Source organism: Ambystoma mexicanum, chromosome 6q, assembly GCF_040938575.1.
Source record: "Ambystoma mexicanum isolate Mex_15411 chromosome 6q, UKY_AmexF1_1, whole genome shotgun sequence".
NCBI lineage: Eukaryota > Metazoa > Chordata > Amphibia > Caudata > Ambystomatidae > Ambystoma > Ambystoma mexicanum.
In genome coordinates, this window is record NC_090937.1 from 275,697,357 (window position 1) to 275,719,014 (window position 21,658).

A 21,658-nucleotide genomic window follows, 5' to 3' on the forward strand; every position below is an offset into this window, starting at 1 on the left:
ACTTTTTAACACCACAGACTATATGACAGAATGTGCACATCAACTGGACGATGCAACTACTTACACAATGATTCAATATGAATCCACCAACCAAATCATTGATGACTTGGCTATAATCCTGGCCAGGGTTGAAGAAATGGAATGGATCATGCACAAGACAAAGGCCTTTCTATACACATCCTCAGATGCAACATTTTTACTTGCTTCCCAAGATTCATAAAAGTATGCAGAATCCACTAGGCCGACCAATTGTTGCTGCAACAGGAGGAATCCTCCAACCACTCGGTACCTACATCTACTACTTCTTGCAACCCTTGATACAGAAAACACTTACTTATATTAAGGTCAGTCCCACTTCTTGCAGATATTAGACACAATTGAGTTGACGGAAGAGGACATCCTATTTACTATAGACGTTAACAGTCTATACACAAGTATACCTCACGACCAAGTTCAAGAAGCAGTGGAATGGCTGTTACATCAGGAAGAAGAGATAGGAGCATCAAAAGAATTCATCATGACATTATTGGAGTTTCTCTTAACTCCTACTTCAGACAAAACCAATTTTAACTGCAAACGTCAGGGACAGTCATGGGGGATATAATGGCGCCCAAATATGCCAACAGCTTCATGTATAAAATTTGGGAACACACATACTGTAACACCCAATTTGGGCAACTAGCATTAAAACGTGGGTACGATAAATTGATTATATTTTTGGGGTCTGGCATAACAACAAGAGGATGCTAGAAGAGTTTGTCTACATTAACTCAGCTGACTCAAGGATCCAGTTGACTGCAGAGACTGGGAATCTAGGGGTACATTATCTGGACGTACAAGTTTAAGTACAAGATTGCACAATTTCGACCACTTACATTGCCAAGGCAACAGACAGGAATAACCTCCTCCAAAGATTGAGTTTTCATCCGCACAACACACTCAAAAATTGGAAAAAGGAGGGTTTTTATTTCTATGTGAGCCTGTGAACTTTCTAATTTAGCTGTACTCACAGGTTCACAATCTTGTAATGATTGTGAGGTACACACTTGTTGGTGTTTTCATACAATATGTTTTATTCAGTTATTTTCACATTCATCATATAAACACAAATTATTTCACTTAGTGTTTTGCCCTTCCATCATACAACTTGTGCTCATTGTGACTTTTTAGGTGAAAAATGTGTCATTCTTAAAAAAGCATGAAAATTCCAACAAGTGTGTACCTCACAATCATTACAAGATTGGGAACTTGTGAGGACAGCTAAATTAGAAGGCACACAGGCTCACATGGAAAAAAAAACCCTCTTTTTCAAATAATAGGCTGACAGGTGAATATCAGTCCCTATGGAGCTATGCAGCCACTGACCTCCAAATAATTTGGACCAGTCAGCTATTAAGCAGAAACAGTAACAGAAAGGAAACCAAAAAGACTAACCACGGGTAGAGCGCACAGACTGATAATATTCACCAGAAGCAAGAAACACTTAAAAATCTGCCTTAGGGCCAGATGTTAAGAATCAATCGAATTGTCAGCGACCCAGAAGTATGTGAAGCTGAAATATCCAAACTACGCACAAAGTTAAGGGAAAGGCTATCCGGAAGAAGATCTATTGGCAGCTTTGTCAAAAGTGAGGACACATGAGAAAACCTACTACAAGGAAAGACTAAACAAGAGTCACCTGCCATGGTGTTTGTTTCGAAATACTTCACCCAGAGCCAGCAGATCAAAAGGTGCATCTTCAAACATTGGAACATACTCATGAGTGATACAAGAACCAAATACCTCTTTTCCCAACCCTCCAGTCTTTGCATACTAAGGAAGAAATAATATGAGGAAACTATTAGTCAGTACCAATGGTAAGAAGAAGAAAGAAAATAAAGCAAAACACCAAGGAACCTTCCCATATCTGAATTGCAGAAACTAATATCAAAGGAACGGTGGTTTTTCATCCGAGAATGAGAGAAGATCAGATTAAGACATTTTGCCTCATGCCTTATGGAAAATACAATATACTGCATTAAATGCCCGTGAGCCATGTATAAAGTAGGAGAAACGGGGAGGGAAATCCAACCACGAATGAACAAGCACAAATCATGCTTTAGAAACAAGAACATGTGCTGCACAGTCACAAGACACTTCCATGAAAAGGGCATAGTGTTGCACAGCTGAAATTTCAAGTGCTAGAGGTTATAGAAACAAGACTGGAAGCAAGACATGAAAAAACTAACAGGCCAGCGTGAAGCCTAGTGGAGAGATCGACTTGACGCTCTAGCTCCTAATGGAATGAACGAAGAATGGGACTTGAACTACTTTTTATGATTATCGAGTGAAGATAACTCACTAATGTGACCTCCTTGGTAATTGCTCTCTTCCTCTTTATTGACAGTTGAGCTGGAAAGCTCACCATGTTACGCAGTTATAACTAATCATTTAGTGAAGCCAACTTACTTGTGTGACCGTCATGATAACTGCTCTCCTGTCTAGTGAAAGTTGATATAAAGGTCTCTATGTGTGTCACACATCAAATTGCTCATGAAGAATAATGCTTCAGGAATATACAAGATTAGTTATTGGTACTGGGTCTTAACCAAATCAAAGAGAAGAATAAATATAGTATATGGATCACAGTGTTCCTTGAATCTGCAAAGTGATTCATTGTCACAGGATGTCAGTCATGTATAACGATGTATAAACACTTTAGATCGTGCAGGCTTTAGCGAGACATGGTAAGGTTAACATAATCACACAATAACTTCTTTCTGTGTTATTGACAATTGTTGAGGGTTAATATTGCTCTATCAATAGCCCTGATTGGTAACATTGTTCTTTGAATATGTAAGTTCAATATATGTTTGGGAACATTGTTCTTTGAATAGCTAAGTTAAACATGAGTATTCATATTGCTTGATCGATATTCCTGATTAGTAATATTGTTTTGATAATACATGCTTGTTAACATTGTCGTTTGAATATGTAAGCTCAATATATGTTGCTAGGTCTCAACTATACATACAGACCCTCACCCTCTCCAAGATGGCTGAATGTATGCAGCACGGTCAGCCATTTTGTCAGGCAGACCATGCAATGGTTACCATATTTAAACAAACTACAAAAACCAAGAATTCTTTTTATGCAAGCTCTTTAAAGAAGGATTTAAAAACAAACTTTAAACTACATTACGCAACTACCGAGGGGAAATGGGGTGTGCAGTCCACCCCGAAGGCTGATTAGCCTAGTTCGCTTTAATTTTATAATGCCACATGTTGACATTTTGTACATTCAGCTACAAAAGTGAGAAATTGATGCTGTATATATACAGAAAGCGACAAGAGATTTTGCCAGCAGCATCACCAAGGTGCAGGCATCCACAGATCACTGAAATTCAAGACTACCAAAGGAATCTTTGTTGTCAACCCACTTTTTATTTATCTACTACATTTGTTACTCGCCGAGACCCTTAGGTATTGCGGCGAGATTACAGACAGCTTGAAAATGCATATCTTAAGGAGGCCGGTATGGCACAGTTATTTTGGCAAACAATACATAATATGAAACAGAGGACAAAATATCCATAGTACAACAGTATATACATAGGGGAAGACATATTTACAACATGCTGTAATGGCTATATTTATTGATATTGGTTACGACTTAAATTGGAGACCCTCGATGAAGCTGCAAAGTAAGTTTGGGTTCCATGTGATTACAACAAAAACAGGAATAATGGAAATTTTGTTCACGACCCTAAAATAACGAAAAATACTGTTTTTTGGTATTTTTATCTTGGAGGGTCCCCCCAATCATCGATTTCCCTAGGTCCATAACCCTACCCCAAGCCCATCCAATTTTATTTCCTTAGCCCTCTCCCATATATATTTTAAATACAAAATTTTAGGATTGTTTGAACAGTTGGTTGTTATTCCTAAATCATTATTATCACTGTATACCTAAGTTTGTGATACAATCATTGTGAATGCCAAAGAACGCTTTGCGTTGAAAGAACATTCAGTGAGTGCCACGTTGTTGCAGGGTGACCTGTTTCAAAAACATGACCTATAGTATTATTCAGCGCTTCCTGTGAGAAAGATCGAAGCATACACAATGCTAAAAAAAGAAAAGCTGTGTACTGAATTATCTATTATGCATGATAGCCCGGAATTCCAGCATGCCAAGGGTGCTCTTTCTTGTCATGGTTTATTCATAGACAATAATATAGAGGACACCTTCTCTGAGACAGTTCATTTATTGAAAATACTCATCACAACACCCATGACAATAGTGGAGTCTGAGCCGTGTTTCTCCACTCTCAAGAGAATAAAAAAGTTCCTGAAAAACACAATGACGGAAGACAGATTCAATGCCCTGGCAATCCCATGGAAAAGGAGCTCAAAGAGAACAAACATTTCAATAAAAGAGCAATTGCGAAGTTTGCTATTATTAACGATTGACGTGCAAAATGTCTGTATATGTGAATAACCTACTTGTCAGTCCCTTGGTGGTTCATTTGCTGTGTTGGATTGGTTTTAAATGTTTATTAAGAAGTACTTGAGAACCCACAGTTTTCCACATATATATATATATATAGACCGGTGTCTGTTTATGATCACTACTCAGGGCCTTCTATCGCTGGTGGTCATATACATCATATTATTATGGTATTTATTGAGCATGTACTGAGCTTCAAGAAGCAACAGAGCGCTTTACAGAGGTAAACAGTATAGATGCATAACAGCGCGCTTTTCAGAAGTAACAACAGAATAGATACACAGTGGGGGTGGGAAACAGAGGGGCACAGAGAAGGGGTACAGATTTAGCAGGTGGCGGGGAAGGCAGCATCTAGTGAGTCAGGTGGCACAAGGGGTGATCTGATGGCATAGATGTAGAGGCAAAAATTCCTTGAAGAGGTGAGTCTTGAGTTCTTTTCTGAATTGTGAGAGCGAGTCTGATGCTGATGGGGAGGAGATTCCATAGTCTTGGAACATAGGCAGAAAAGCCTGGTTTTCTGGTCTTTTCCTTTTTGCACCGGTGGTTGGGTGACTTGGGGGCAGCTGTCTTCTAGATGATGTGGCAAGACGTGAAGGTGAATTTTGCGTACAGTGGGAGCTAGTGAAGGCCGATGAGGGCTGGGGTGATGTGGTCATTTCTGCCTAGACCCTTGGTAAGGCGTGCTGTTGCAGGGACATAAAGGAGGACGGGAGGCCTTCAAGGAGTGCATTGCCACCATTCAGGTGTGATAGGACCAGTGCTTGAACGGTGGATCCAACGCTGTCCGGAGGGAGGAAGGGCTTGACTTTTCCCAGGAGGGAGAGCTGATACCAAGCTGTCCGAGTACTTAGCTATGTGCATCTTGAAGGAGAGTTGTTTGTTGATGTGGAACCTGAGGGACTTGGTGCAGGAGGTGAGCTCAGGTGTGAACCCTGTATGTCTGCGTGTTCAGTGGTGTTGGTGAGGAGTAGGAATTTGGTCTTGGAGGGGTTGAGCTTCAAGTATGCACTGGACATCCACGACTGGACCAGCGAGAGGCAGGTTTTGAGCCTATGGATGTTCTTGATGGAGTTGATCTTAAGGTATAGCTGTGTGTTGGCGGCGTATTGGTGGATGCATATGTGCACATTTGTATTCACATATCTATAAAACATGAAAATATCGCACAGTTTTCAATAGCTGAGATGCTTAAAAAGAAGTGTATTTTTTTTACTTTTGATTTGCTTGGGTCTGTGGTCCAGTTTTAGTTATCCTTTTTATAAACTGCGACTTTGCAATTAAGAATTTGTGGTATTTTGTATTGATTTGCGGTTTGTTTCTATGGTCAGATTTTGTGCTTTGATAATGTTTTGAAGAACTGAAAGGTTTATTAAGCTACATAGAATGTTTTGGTGTTTGGTGTGCATTAATGGTCCCATTTTGAACATATATTCTGTACACGGAAACTTTGCAACAACTACAAAGTTAAATAGGAAATTGTGTTGATTTTCAGTTCGCATCTATGGTCAGGTTTTGCACTTTGATATTGGTTGTAAACTGAAGCTGAACTTTCTGAACATCTGAAAGTTTATTAAGCTCCATTGCGATTTTTGATTGATTGTTGCTGTGCATATGTTTCCATCTAGTATATGAAACGTTGAACAAAAAAGTTTAGTGAGACTTTTTTATTTTGATTTTTGTTTTTTATTTATCGTCCAATCTGGATATGGTTATGGATATCCTTTTTCGTATAGAAGCTAACAAAATATTTTATGTTATCTGTGTATGGGATTAGGCCTGCGTTGCTGTTTTCACTGTTGGAGTGTTGATGCAGAAAGGAAAAAAGTATTTCACAGGTGTGACAAGCATGTCATTGTGTTTTTACTGAGGTTAACTGGCATACCATCGTTTTTTGGGCACAAAGTGGATACCAACATGACAGTGTGCAACATTGCTAGGAATGGCATTGCTGGAATTGCATGGCAATGCTCACCTGGTGTATCACTAATATGAGAGCACTGTTCTCAATGGTATAGCATTTAACAACGTGTTATTAACTGGACTGGGAACGCTTAAACTGGCTTGGCAATGTAAAAAGGAGCATGCCATTTCTTTTACGGCAAAGCTGGTGCATTGAGTGGACTTCTGACACATTTGGGAGTACTCTGGTGTATTTAAGCATCACCCAAGGCAATTGGCACATTACATATCCAATTAGCAACTCACTGAGTATTTGAGCAACACTTGAATACACGGTGTGTGGTATCCTGATGAGTTACAGCATATTCTGATTGTATTTTTAACTACCAAACCCATGAAGAGTCATGTCCATTATGAAACCTTCTGTTACATTATTTAAGACAGGTATAATTCCAGCGGCATAATTATATAAGTAGGAACATGTTCAAGGGATGGCAGTGGCACACTTTACCCACCACTTGCCTTAATGATGGAAGCATATTTGTGGCCCTAGTAGGAGATGGGAACATACAAGATTTACTGCTGCAAAAGGGCTCTGTGTACTGTCCGTAACCTGGCATCTCTGGTAGGAGAATATTGTATGTGTTCTCCTCTGAGAATTGCTTGTATCTTAGGTTTATTTCTACATTTATTCTTGAAAATGGTGCTGGAAACTGCACCATTTCCACTCCTCGTTTCAAAACAATTGAACCCCGCCCCCTGAATACCCTTCAAACACCCATTGTCTGAGTCAGACTCGCTCCTGCTGCATTCACATCCTGCTTCGCTGGAACCATACGTTTATGCCCCGCCTATTTATATGTTCACCAGCTGCCACTGATGTTCTGTATGTACTGGCTTTTTGCACGTGTCCCTTTTGAATTTCTTTAAAATATATATGTATTGTTATTTTCCCTTCACAAATCGAGGAGTCCCAGAATGTAAAGTAATCCGAGCTTGGCAGCCAAGAATAGCAGAAGAGCTTACACCTGAAAATAGATGAGGTCTCTGTAAACTCTCCTACTTGCTTATAGATTGAAAGATACACTTCAAAATATCCTGTGATAAAGTCACCTGCATTTAGTCATTCTTTGGCAATGGCAACCAATCCTATCCTGTTATGGCCAATGAGATTCTATTGGCAGTTCAACAGAATATATGTGTTTATTTACCCATTGAACAATCAGACATTTAGGAAACGGAACAGACATTCGTAAAAGGCTTATTTTTATTCAATGTGTTTTATTGTGGAAGGGGAAATATTGAGCATCTAATGGTGGGCAATGTGGAGTTTATTCTTTCAAAATTGAGGGGGAGGGGGTACGTTGACAATTGCAACTCAAAATAAATACTGACAAGATGCTAAGTAATTGCAGCCACTGCTGAGATTCTAGGCTCTGTTGGATCACTCGTAAATGGGACGCTTCCCCTGGCTCCCTGGATGTATCTAAAGGGAATTGTGTCCCCTCTATTAGAACATTATGGAACCTCTCACGTGTCCCTTCGACATATACCTTGCTCCTGGTACATGTTACGTCACTCATATCTTAAGATGACGCAGCAACTGCGTTCATTGGTCCTCATACTTATGTACGTGACATTTTTCTTAAAATGTTATATATTCTAGGAAAGCAGTTTCAAATCATCACAGACCAACAAAAGAAGGTGTGTACAAAACGTAGCCAATATCTAATCAATTTGCAGTTCAAGGAAAATGTCCTTAGCTTCTGCCTTATTAGGTACCCAGAATATTGTTTAAAAGCACATAGAGTGGGCAGATTACATGGCGAATTAAAAAAAAAAACATTTAAAATATGCATGAATGGTATGATATAATCAGACCCTCGGGCAAGAAGAATAAATGTAAACTGGTTGGTTTATGCAGGCGATCTGGCTCTGATAGATTATACACCAGTAGGTCCACAGAGCCTGATAACAAATGACCAATTATGCTGAAGCAAAATGCCAGATTATTCAATTAACTCACCCAAAGATGGCCAGAGCAAAATACAACTGGCAGGTAAATAATATTTATTTAGGGTTTCCTAGAGGGAGCCAATTTATTTAGGGTTTCAGTTGTGGGACAAAACATCTTGTGAGGGCATTATCAAGCTAATAATGAACAACAGTGAGCAATTGATATACCAAATGAAGAAGGTATATAGTAAATATTGACAGTTTACAATAAACCCTTTGCTGACCTACTATGTAGGTAAGGTGGTCCCAAAGATTAGGTATTGGATGGAAATTAACCTAAGGAGCCCAACTATTCCGTGGGTCAAGATTGAGGGTCACATATCAAAAAGGGTTCTGAACCTTCCCATGGGGACGCCAATGCAGTCAATTAGATTTGAATTGGGGTTACTATCTCTTGAATACTGGTTCCAAAGGAAAGTTCTGACTCTGATGGAAAAAATATTTAATCCGATGAGTAACACTCCCTTTGAAAATTTTAATAAGGAGTTAGAGTCAAACAACTCTACTTTTCTTATGAACATGGCTAATACTGTTGATATTATTTTGTGTGAGTGTAATAAGAGCAGGAGAGAATTACGAGAGACAATTTGACTGGATTGAGACCATCACTATGGTTAGAAACTATAAACTTCATACCACTTGGCCCAGAGTTGATAAGCCATTAGGAACATTACCAAAATATCTAAAGCAATTCTCATGTCCCAGGATAAGGAGTCAAGTTCTGCACTTCTATCTCAACCAATTGCCTACAGGAGAAATACTAGTTAAGGGATCAGTTTACATACTTGAAGATACAGATGTGTGTCGCTATTGTAAAGAGCATAAGGAGACCTTATTCCATCTAATCGTCGAATGCGCGGCTTTGAAAATAATTAGAATGCGCTTTCGGAGTAGATTTTTCACAATGGGAAAGATATATCTGGCAAAGGAAGTATGGTATAGGCTGAGCAGAGGCAATGGGTTTTTCTTGACTGCAGAGGTGATAGCAATGCTGGTTGATAGGAAAGACATAGTCGGTATGACTAAGTCGAAGTAGTGGTTGTCCTAAAGTCTCCCATTCCATGCTTTGTTTTTCTCGTTTCCTTTATTTCTTTTTTTATCCCCTTCTTTTTACTGATTTTTATATTGGTATTGAATGGTAATATGTGGGATGTTAGTATTTTTTTTTTGAGATAACGATGATGTAAGTATGCTGCTTTCAGTTAAAATGATCAAAGTATTTTATTTGTTTTGAAATTCCAACAGTCGGGTTTGATGTGCCGACTCAATTAATGCCATCTATATACGGGTTCTGCAAACAGCAGCGCTGCGGATGTTTTGGACTATGACTCCCATGACCCCACCATTGACTAATTACTAGGGACGACCGGAGTGGTAGTCCTTCCGTGGAGACAATAGTGGATTAGTCTTAGTCTTGACAGTTAGAGAAGCCACTGGCCTGTCATACACAAACACACGTCCTACATGGAAATCAAAGCCTGCTTTTAGAGGTTTTTGTGCACAAAAAGTTTGTGTTCATTTAAACGTATTAGCAGCTGCCAACTTAATTTGAACTGGTGAACATCCAAACTTACTAAATATAATTCCAACAGACAAAATTACACTACAATTTGAGTTTGTGGTGAATTATAGCTGAAATAAATACATTCATTTTAGAATCAAGGAGTAAAACCTTGGGTTTAACATAAGCTGGTAAAATAGTTCGGTGGGTTAAGCACTCACTGCTCAAGCTGTGTGTGAGCTGAAATTTCAATTGGGTAATAATCTTGTGTAAAAATAGTCTATGTAAAGCACGTTGGATGAAAGTGCAAAGTAAAGCACACATTATTATTGAGTTTAACCTAATCATGGAATAGTTTTGTCTTGTGTGGATATCTCCACTGACTACCATCCTTCAATCCTAGGCCTTTACAGTCAACAAGATCACCAAACCTAGTAACCATAAACAGATATCTACCCAAGTGAAACAGGAGCCCTCTGTCACCCCACCCTTCAGCGCAATCCTCTCTTATGCTTAGAACCCCGCCTAGGCAGCTCCCCCCAGATAGAGTTAAACCGGAAAGCAACCTACTAATCAGACAGACACCATCAAAGGGTCCCCAGTGACCATAACATAGGATAAAACCGAACACTTACCAAACGCAAAGCCAAGCAAGTGGGCTACTACCCCTGTGCACCCAATACCCACTACAATCCTACTACAAAAGAGACCAAATGCCCAGAGGAAGAACGGGCCACCGCCAGAGAGAATCAGAACAAGAAAGGACCAATCCCAATGGATCCACACCTTCAACCGCTGCAAATAGAAGTCACAACAACCACGGATGCACCCCAGTAAACACAACCAACAGAACAACCATCACAAGAGAAAAACCACTATACCTTATTCCATACCTCGCTACAAGCACAGGGGTATGAACCTTCAACGCCACTGACGTGCCCCTACAAGCTAAGAACCATCTAGAGTCCCAAAATAAAAGAAGAGGATCTAAGAAATAATAATGGCACGATACCAACACCATCACTCCATATATCACAAGAACATAAGGGCAAAGCCAACAACTGAATCAAAACAAGAAACATGATGAAGCCGAAGAATACATCAACTCAGTTATCAATCTAACAATACTACTCAACGACGATACAACCTCCATCTAACCCCAAACAAATCGGGCACAATATCACAGAAACACTGCAACAGAACACCAAAATGTCAAAGCAGGGATCATTAAACAAATCTAAGCACACCAAAATCCACTGCAACCTAATCAACGCTAGGTCTATGGCCAAACATGCCACCGAAATCTACAACCTCTTGTGCGACAGTTACCATCCAATTCATAACTGAAACATGGCTAGACGACAACTACAAAATCACACCCCACAATTGCCTGCCTGAGAACCTCTAGTCCATCCGAGCAAACATGAAAAACAAAACAGGTGTGGGACTGGCAATAGCCCGCAAGGAACACCTGGAAATTAAACTGGAAACCCCTCTAAACATCAAAAAATGCAAATCTCTAATCCTTTGCCTATCAACAAACCTCAAAACAAACTTCAAATTCATACTGGTATACATACCACCGACTTACGATGCAACCTTCGTAGATGCCTTCACGGAAGCAATCACCAACCTAGCCATTGAGCAGGATCACCCGATTATCCTTGTGACTTCAACATCTGGTTCGACTAAGAAACCACAACCACACAAAAATCATTAGCCAATCAACTGGAAACAATTAAATTACATCAACTAGTCAAAGGAGCAACTCACATGGCAGGACATACAATAGACGCAATCTTCACCAACAAAAATCTCATTACCACGCCACAGCCAAATCACATCCTCTGGAGCGGCGACCACCTCACCCATCCCTTTCGTGATCATGCTGGCCCCACCAATACTAAAAAATAGGACAATCTGCCAACTATCATAAGAAACTGGAGGACCATCAAAAATTGCAACATAACTGAACTACTGGAAATCAGCAAACCACAAGCAACAACTGTAGACAAAGCTGACCTGGACAAAAAAAACAGAACTACTTCATAACTGGATCACGACGACAAATGAGATCGCCAAAGAAAAATCTTTTACTCCATCGCGGAAAAGAGCAACCGCAAAATGGTTTACCCGCTACTCAGTGTCATGAAAAGAAAAAACCGCAATCCTGAACTAGAATGGAGGATTAAAAATAACCAGGCAAACAAATTCCAATTCCAACAACAAATCGTCTCATACAAAAAGGAAATCCAAAAAGCCAAAAGCAAATACTTTGACAATAGAATCATCAAAGCACCAAAGACCCAAAAAGAACTGTTTGAGATCATAAACAAAATTTAAAACCCTGGCTGAAACAACACTCCAATACCTTCAAAGAGACTATGCAACAACCCTGCAGACCACTTCAAAAACAAAATCATCACTGTCCAATAGACCATGCGACCCCACTATGCAACCCACCCACCCGTACGAGGAATGCCCAAACAAACTCTGTAGATTGCCCCAAATATCAGAGGAGACATTCATCAAACTGGTAAACAAAAGCAACAAAACAGGCTCCCCCACGGATCCCTGCCATTCACACATATACAAATCAATCCTCACACAAGGAACGCCCATGGATTACTACAGAAACCTCTTCAACCACTCAATCTCAACAGGGAAAGTGCCACAATCCTTCAATTCAGCATACATCTAGCCGCTCCTCAAGGACACAGCAGGCAACGTGGAAGACCTCTCCAATTACAGACCTATCTCCAACGTCCCGTACCCAGCGAAATTAATCGAAACTTACATCTATAGAATAACGCAGGAATTTGCAGAACACCACCACTTATTGGACCAGGCACAAGTAGGTTTCAAACCAATGAGAGGAACGGAAACAGCGCTTCTCTCAATCTGGGATGATCTAAAGGCGAATGCAGACCAAGACAAAAGCACTGCTCTGATACTTCTAGATCTTTCTGCAGTATTTGACACAGTTAACCACGACATCCTCATCAGGAGACAGGAAGACATTGGAATCACTGACCTAGCCTTACTATGGATTAAATCCTTCCTAACAAACAGAAGAGAAACCATATGGATCAAACCTTTCAAATCCAATTCAACAGAATCCACCTGCGGAGTACCACAAGGATCATCCTTCTCCCCGTTATTATTCAACATTTACCTGGCTCAACTAATCAAGATCATTAAAAGACACAGCCACACATGCTAAAACTACGCCGACACACAAATAGTCTACAAAATACAAGACACACACGAAGGAAACAACACTAGACAGCTCCCTTAATGAAATCAACAGCTGGATGAACTCGAACTATCTCAAACTCAACCCAGGCAAAACAGAAATAATGATCATATCTAAAAACAGATAAACAATCACTACATCCCTTGGCCAACGGAACTTGGTACAGCACCAGCCCCATCAATGATAGTGAAAAACCTGGGTGTCTTAATGGACACCCTCTAGAGCCACAAGTAAACACTCTAATCAAGAAATGCTTTTTCCTCCTATGAGCAGTAAAAAGGATCCTTCCATTCCTCTTATTCGCTCACAAAACACTCACTATCATCGCTCTCCTCAAGTCCAGAGAAGACCTCGCCAACAGCCTCTATGTAGGAATGCAAGAGCGATTTAAAAAAATACTCCAAAGCATACAAAATGCGGCAGCCAGGCTCTTGCTCAAACTACTGTGAAGAGAACTCATCACAGCAGTTCTTAAAATGCTACACTGGCTACGAATAAAACAGCGAATAAAGTTCAAATCAATGTGCATAACTCAGAGAGCCATCTACGGCCAAGGAGCAGAGTTCCCAAGGGAGAACTTAAACGTCTACCGCCCAACAAGAACACTCAGATCTAGCAGCGACATCTATTTGGGACCAAAAGCATACAACAGAAGGAAATTCGGAAGATCCTCTTTCTCTCACTTTGCACCAAAAACCTGGAATGAGCAACCGAAAAACATATGCAACAAGAGAGATCACCTTCTATTTATAAAACTACTCAAAACCTGGCTCTTCTCCCCATAACTATAAGGAATGCCTATGGGGACACATACGCAGCAGAAACAATACTCATTCTCAGAGGGAACCGATCCTGCCCATCTCCCTAAGCTAGCTTCCATAAACAGAGGGATGGGGAAGAACAATCTACGGCATATCACTATACCAAAATGAAACAGATAAGTTTAGATCACACTAAGGAATGAATATGGAGAGATCAGGAAGGAAGGTTAAGGATGACATTTCAACACACCTCTAGTTGACAGAGCAAACAGACAGCTATGGATCACCGATGGGGAAATGGGTAGGAATGGAGTTGATGAATGTAAATATATAGCACCAATACCAGAGCGGGGGACAATGTGCGCCTCAACCTGGTACACAAACCTCCGAAATAGCTCAGATGGAAACTTGCCACCCCATCAAACCTAACAACTAGACAGACAAATTACAATACCAACTCCATAGAACAATCAGAGACGTGGAACAAAGAAATGCAAAGACTAAGAGGCAACAAAACCACGAACCCAAAAACTTTCAGCTTACATCTCTCACACAAAACCCCACTCAATCACTTCTCCGCACTGCAAACCGCACGTACTTCTCCACACAATAACAACAAACAATACAACTCGCACCAACAGCACATGAGGCCCCACATCGATCTGATAATCACACCAAAGCTCAGTGCACGGTGAAAACCGAACTCAAGCTGCCAACAGGACAACACTGTTCTTACTTTCGTACTCCCACTTCACCCTACTAACACGCCTGTCCCTCCTTTTTTGCTTGTAGATCCGCCATAGCACCTGGGGACCAATTCTGTTCGCGACGGTGCGTGGTACAAATACCTTTATCATAGACATTGTGTAAAAAAAAAAAGGTTTTACAATATGGCCCATATATTCAGCAAATAAATTGGATATGCCAACCCAGTTATACACACGTAACTTTGAGGTAATTTGGCCAGGATTGCTACATATGCAAGACAATAAACAATATGTGAGGCCATAGAAATGTATCATGTGCAAACACCTGCTATCCCAAAGGCCCGATGGCAGCAAATCGATAAAAGGAGGAGTGTGCAGTTATTATGAACATAGCAGTACATTTAAGGATAGCCAAAAAGCTCCATTCCCAAAAAAACCTTGCTTGCGAAACATTTGTGGGAATCTAATGCATTATTTAATCTTTTAAAACCGATGACAGTTGACATGATTTCTGGGTGCGCGATATTGACAAATAGTCTTCTTACTGCACCATTGCAAGTTACATTTCTTTCAGTTCACAAATAAGATTTGATAGATTTCCCAATATGTTTGGCAGCTAAAAAGAAATGTGGTTTAATGTGCAGGTCTATTATATGGTTAGAGAAACTACGCCCGTTTCAAATGATCTTTTGTCTGGTTGGGAAGACCAGGCCTGGGCAAATAAAAATCTCTCATTGGAGCATCTTGCAAAAACCACTGCAAGAACATGGATCTTCTTGAGCTAAAACTTCAGAAAACCCCAATTAGTTTGAAACTGGAATACACGTCTTCCAATAAGTGTTGGTAGGTTACTTGTACTTGATGGCACTAAGGTCCAAACATTGCAGTATCCAATGTACAGAATATGCATATTCAGTTGCTTCTCACATATACACTGATGCAGAAAGCGGTTTTAAGTCTGTTGCACAAACTAATACTGGCTAATGTTCACAGGTTTATGGCAGAAGATTAAGCAGCCCAACCGGGAGAAAACCTAGCAACTTTAGCGCAAGCAATACTTCAAATACTACAGGGAATGAGCGGCTCACCGAGGGAGACTCACGCGAGCTTGGTCAGATGAGTTGATGCTGGAAGCAAGAGTATGGAAAGAGAGAAGCCTGCACATCTACATGGCAGCTGCACCAACTGTATGGAGCTTCCGCTGGGAACCATGGGCCCGTACATCATCTCAAAGGTTCCCTTTGCCACAAGGCACCAATCGGGGAGCAGGCTCCACCATCCCCAAGGGAACTATGCCAAGCATCCCCAGATTGGGGACCCCATCCAGAAACAGGAACATTAACTCTTCTACGCTGCCATACTTGTTCAACAGCAAGCTAATCTGGAGACAATGGGCAGGGCTTGTACCCCCTACCCCTTTTAACATTGTTTCCTGCACATTCACGCCCTGTGAGGGGAAGACAGGCCCAGGCTGGCAAGAGGACTAATCCCAGGAAAAGGAGAGATATAAAATGACGACAGGAAACACGAAGTGTGGGTTATCCAGGTGAGATGAGGTCTGTGGAGTGGAAGACTAAAGACCACAGGAGGAAGAAGGAAGCAGTCTGTGTTGGAGACTCTGGGTGGTGAAATTGAGGTATTGGTTTTCTGAGAACAAGGATACTGGGGTTTGAGTGTACGTATGTGTCTGGCAGGTGAATAGACGTCAGTGTAAGGAGTGAATGTGAAATGAATGGTACTGGGTGAAAGGAAAGTTTATTGTCGAGTGGGAGGAGGAGAGAGGCAATAGTGGATATGAGGAGTAGTTTTGTAGGAGGAAGAAGAGTAATGCACAAGGAGTATTAGTAGAGTGGGAGGAGGATGAAGACAGGAGGAAGGTGGACTGAAACATCAGAGGGACACAAAGTTGATGGGGAGGATTCAAAGGTGGGAGACAGTGAGAGTAGAGAAGGGGAGAGATGAGCATAGACGTGAGTGAATAAGCTAAATAACTGAAAGGCACTTCCCAACTTCCTGTTAAAACACCATCAGCTGGCTAGAGTAGGGCCAGTTATGAAGCCCCAGAGGAGTCAGCCAACCAGCAACCTAGGGAGATCCTTCATGAAGAGCAGCCATTGGACAGTAGGGGTTGCTGATCAATATTACTAACCAGGGTTATGGACGCCTGTGTTAGGGAGGAGACTGCCACCGGTGATGCGTGTGGGGCGGCCCTAGGGCCTAAACATTTATAAAACTAACCCTTGGACCATTCTTGAGACTGATTCTGTGCCACCCTGTGACCAACACTTCTAGTAAGCAAAGCCTGTGGGATACGACTGTAAGCCCTCAGAGGCACCCCGTAAACCAAGGGTCTGCAACATGTGGCTCTACAGATGTTTTAAACTTTGACTGCCATAATCCCTCACCATTGACCAGTGTGCAAGGCAGTTGAGGTCCAACACATCTGGAGAGCCAAAGGTTGCAGACCTTGACCCATACTCATTCGATACGTTTGCTTTAACCCGCAAACAGCTTTAATTTACAGGCACAAAAGAAAGCCTTTCAACACACTGGAACTTTTTCCTAACTTCAAACACAGATTATTGAGAATATCAATTTTCATGGTGATGTTTTAGAATATACCTGACCCCTCAAGAACATTTCAAGTATATTAGAAGTCACTTTGGTGTTGTGTTTCCCTATAAAGCTCCCTGCCTTTGCCTAAGGGAATACAATGTTCATCCTAGAGTGCTCTGCTCTCAGTCATCCCTCACTACACGGGTGCCTGTGTGAAGCACTCATGTAGGAGGGCAGGCTTTCTCGGTGGCCACGGCCAAGGCTTGGAACTCCCTTGCATTCCTGCTGCGGGCTACTGAAAACCACCTGTCCTTCCATCGATTGCTGACGACTCATCTGTTTTAGATTCTATTCTCCGTCTGCTCCGGTTCGTGCCTGGTGGTCTAGCGCCAAGATGCCCTCGGAAGTATGCTGCGCTCTAGAGGTATACGTAACATAGGCCAATATAATCAGTGAGTGTGATGTCCCAGCAAAGCAAACAAATAATGATATGTTTGTATTGGCATTAAACTGCTCTTTGAAACAAAATGGTCACAAACCGAGGCTACCGTACAACATCAAAACACTCTATTTAATGCCAAGTATTTTGAATTGATATATCCCCTTTAGGTATGCATTTCATTGTATTGAACTGCTTCATCAAACTACCAGGCATATATATTGTAATGTATCTGTAAAGCGCTTGTGCCGCCCAATGGCTACTTCAAGTTACTAACACAAATATTCAACATCAATTCTCCTTGTGCATGTCACCCTCTACTTCAAGAGTATGATTAAATATGGAGTAATAACAGGCACATTCCAACATGAAATACAAAATGGCAGGCAATTTCCTCTTCGTGCGCTTGAGTGCCCACCATACCTACCCTCTATGTCATCTGCATGTACAGCTTCCCATCGCAGCGCAAAGCCGATATCGGACAAGCTGGCATCAGACACGAACTTCAGAAACAGCTGGTTGCTTGTGCTGATAATCACTGGTGGAATTGAAAAGCCACAGTAGGTCCCTGTAGGTTGGAAAATTAAACATTTTAAACATCTTCCCCTCTGTAAAACATTGCCAACTTTTCATTCCAACGGGTTAGAGAACTCTTCAATCCAAATCAATGCACAACACAATGTCTTGCAAATTTGTCAAGGTACCTTGACTTTGTTCAGACCAGTTATGTTGTGGATCATGTCGACACACCAGCCCAATGCTATGTAACGCAGAAAGAAGTTGCTTCCAATGGAATAAACGGATGGCCTGCACCTTAATTTCTCTGCTAGAAAAAGCATGCTTTGAGCATTGAACGTGATCAGAGTATTTTCATGGGAGAACGATAAATTCTCCATCTGAGGCTTAACTGTCTGATCTGGAGGCTTAAGCTTCAGTTTTTTGTATGGAAGCAAGGAGCACCCGAGGAACAGAATGATCTTGTTTATGTGTAGAGCATGTGGCTATACACCTTGCAGTGTGAGCACACAGTAGGATGATCAGGCGAGTACACATTTGCCAACAACCTATATTAGCATTTTTTAGAGAGGGGCTCACCTGGGACGTCTTGCGATTAGGCACACGTCATCTGCCAATACTATTATAATGGGAGGATACCTTATTGATGAGACATACAGCTGCAGACCTTTGACAGCTTGCTTATGTACATAACGCCTCATTATATGGCCCACAGAGGCATTTTCTAAAGCCAAAGACTTCTAACAGAATGCACCTGTGTGGGAAAGGAAACGGTAAAGAAAGATCATCTACAATATGTGAACGCGCGGACCTGGGCATTTGCTTCCCAGATAATCAATGTTACTTGCAATCAACACCTGAACAAGCAGGTAACAGAAATGTCACAATCTAATAGGGTAGTCCAGAGGTTCGCAAACACCGACAAGAAGCATCGGATGGAAACTATGCTGAAAAGGTACACATCCAAACCTGTCACCATTGTGACGCATGGGGGCATCTAAGGCTGGGCCTACATGGTTCTTTTCCAAACAATCAAGAACATTTCTTCAATGAATGTGAGCTATCTTCCAGTCAGCATCTCCTTGCATCCTTCACCAAGGTCTCCTACATTTCGGATCTTATTGCTACGAAAGCCATCGGGGCTCGACTACTGCTGTGGTCCAACCCTCATGATGGGCTTACCACTAACATTGTGTCTGATTTTGTTAAATGTCATGTTGACATAAATGTTCCCTGTTGAGTTACATCTGGAATAACCTGGAGCACCTTGATCAAGAAAGGTGGGTTCGTTCCTTGGACAGTATTGCTCCCAGCGACAAACTGCTAAGAGGAAAAGTGATGTTGATGGAGCTCCAGTGTTCAAGAGACCAAATTGAGAAACATTGTGCTCTGTAGAAGCCCATCTTCCCCTAGCTCCTTTGATTGGTCGGATGCCCTTTTCAGTTTTGGCTATTAGGTTACTATTACGTGTCACCTATAAGTCGAAAATAGTACATTTGAGTACAGCTAGGGGAGAGGACATGTAAGGAGGGCCACAGCCTTTGGGTGTTTGATGATTTACCCACCCACTCAACTGGCTGCCCATGGCCACACTAATCCCTATAGCCATTCCTACCCACTAAATGCCCCTCCACACCCAAAACACAAACTCCCGAGAACTCTTTGACCTAGCTCTAGCAAGCAGTAACATAAAACTTTGGCTAGCCCATGCTATTTCTATGTATGTTTTGTTAAAGGTTCTTATACTGCGCACTGTTACAACCTGCATGGTCTCTTGGCGATATGGCGGATCTGTAAAGCAAGGTGGGAGACGGGTAATATAGTAGGACCGAGGGGTAAAAAAAAAAAAAGAGCAAGAGAGCTGTGATGTGCTGTTGGCAGCTTCAGTTCAGTGACACAGTTCTCTGACCGGTGGTATTTTATTTGGTTGGTGTTGGGCGAGACTATGTGTGGTTTGTTTTGTTGTTGTGGTGGAAGGTTGTTGCAAGTGAATGGCTTAAATTCGGCTGTACATTTACTACTGAAGTAATATAAATGTCTTAACCAAGTGTGCCTTCACCCACTTGACTTACAAAATGTTCCTTGCACTGAAGTGCTATATAAAACAAGCATTGACAAAGCCAACACTGCTGGCTTGTGCATAGGTAATAGCAGTTCCTGGAAAATGCCTATCTATTTGCCAGAGTCATATTTTGCAGCTGTTTCAATATTATTGACAGGTGGTACCATTATGGCAGTGCCTGGCAAATGCTAATCCCATACCTAAAAGCCAAAACTAATTTATTTGCCAATGCTTGTTCAGCTATGGATACATCAAAAAGGATACAGGGCTAGACTGAACTGTTTAAACTCTGAATCCTGTCATTAGTGGTTAGGACTGTGAGCTAGTCTGGGAAAGCAGCCCCTAGCGCAGTGTGTCAGTAACAAACTTACCTTGGAAACTCCAAAGAGCTTTAACTTCTCTTTTATAAAAACAGAAGAAACCATTGCCATTCAGATGAAGATATACACATTCACCCATTGCACCCAGGTGGTTTTCTAACATTCCAACGTCTGATGCTGTGGCATAACAGGTCATTGATGTGCTCTTGCCTCCCGCCGAAAGTCTTAAATCCAACTCTGACCTAGTGCAATTCTCTGCCTCACTGATGCCGATTATGTGGTCTATGATCGGATTCTTCCTCTCTTCTTATTTAACAAGGAAATAAACTATTATATTCAGCAATCTGTGCATGTTGTGCATTACCATTAGGTGTTTTTATGGATTTATTTCTCTGAAAGGAAGAGGCATTGATTGACTTTGCTCAACAAAAATTGATATAAGAGAGGAGCAACTGTTTCAGGAAGCAGGCACTTATCAACATAACCAGGCTGCTGGAACGACCGATAGAACCGTGACAGATTCTATGCTCTACACCGATTAGAACACTGATTATTTGTTTTACAGAGTGAACAGAGTCTAGCACAGGGGCAACACGCTGGTCTTGGACGCAAGATCAACAGAGGTTTGAATCCCGGATCCGCGCTTAGAATCCAAACTCAGGTATGGTATTAGGCACATTAAAATACCCAATTAAATAAATGTTAAGAATGGCAACATCTGAAACCCACAAAAATAACAAGATACTTTACATTAGTATTTACTGAGTGTGATAATGTTTGCATGGTCCTGCTCGCCAGTAGAGAGACGTCAGAGCAGGTACCTTCTTTTTTTCCCCAGGAACGAAGGAGACTTTATTCGCTTTGAGTACCTCTGATCATGCCTGGTGAAATAGTTCAGAGATCTGAGGATACTTATTTATTGAAATCAGATCAGACTTATTGATAATTGCACAAATAAAGTGCGCTATATTATACAGTACCCTCTTGTAAGGATTGGAGTACAATTGTAGTTACACCACCCTTGGATTCAGTTAGTTGTAGGGCAAGCTACTCTAAGGCCATTTGCTGGTAATTTGGCAAAAAATGCTAACACTCCCTAAATCAGCTGCTTTGATACTACTCTGGATATTAAAGAAAGCT

General features: G+C 41.3%; 1 protein-coding gene across 1 annotated transcript in view; it reads right to left on the minus strand.

The window, feature by feature from the left end:
* The window catches only part of LOC138515204 (ovochymase-2-like), a 438,094-nt gene that overhangs the window by 301,786 nt on the left and 114,650 nt on the right, over positions 1–21,658 (minus strand). The window contains exon 7 of the mRNA XM_069630166.1: positions 18,048–18,188. Within this exon, the coding sequence (XP_069486267.1) occupies positions 18,048–18,188 (141 nt within the window). The remainder of the gene's footprint in view (positions 1–18,047; positions 18,189–21,658) is intronic.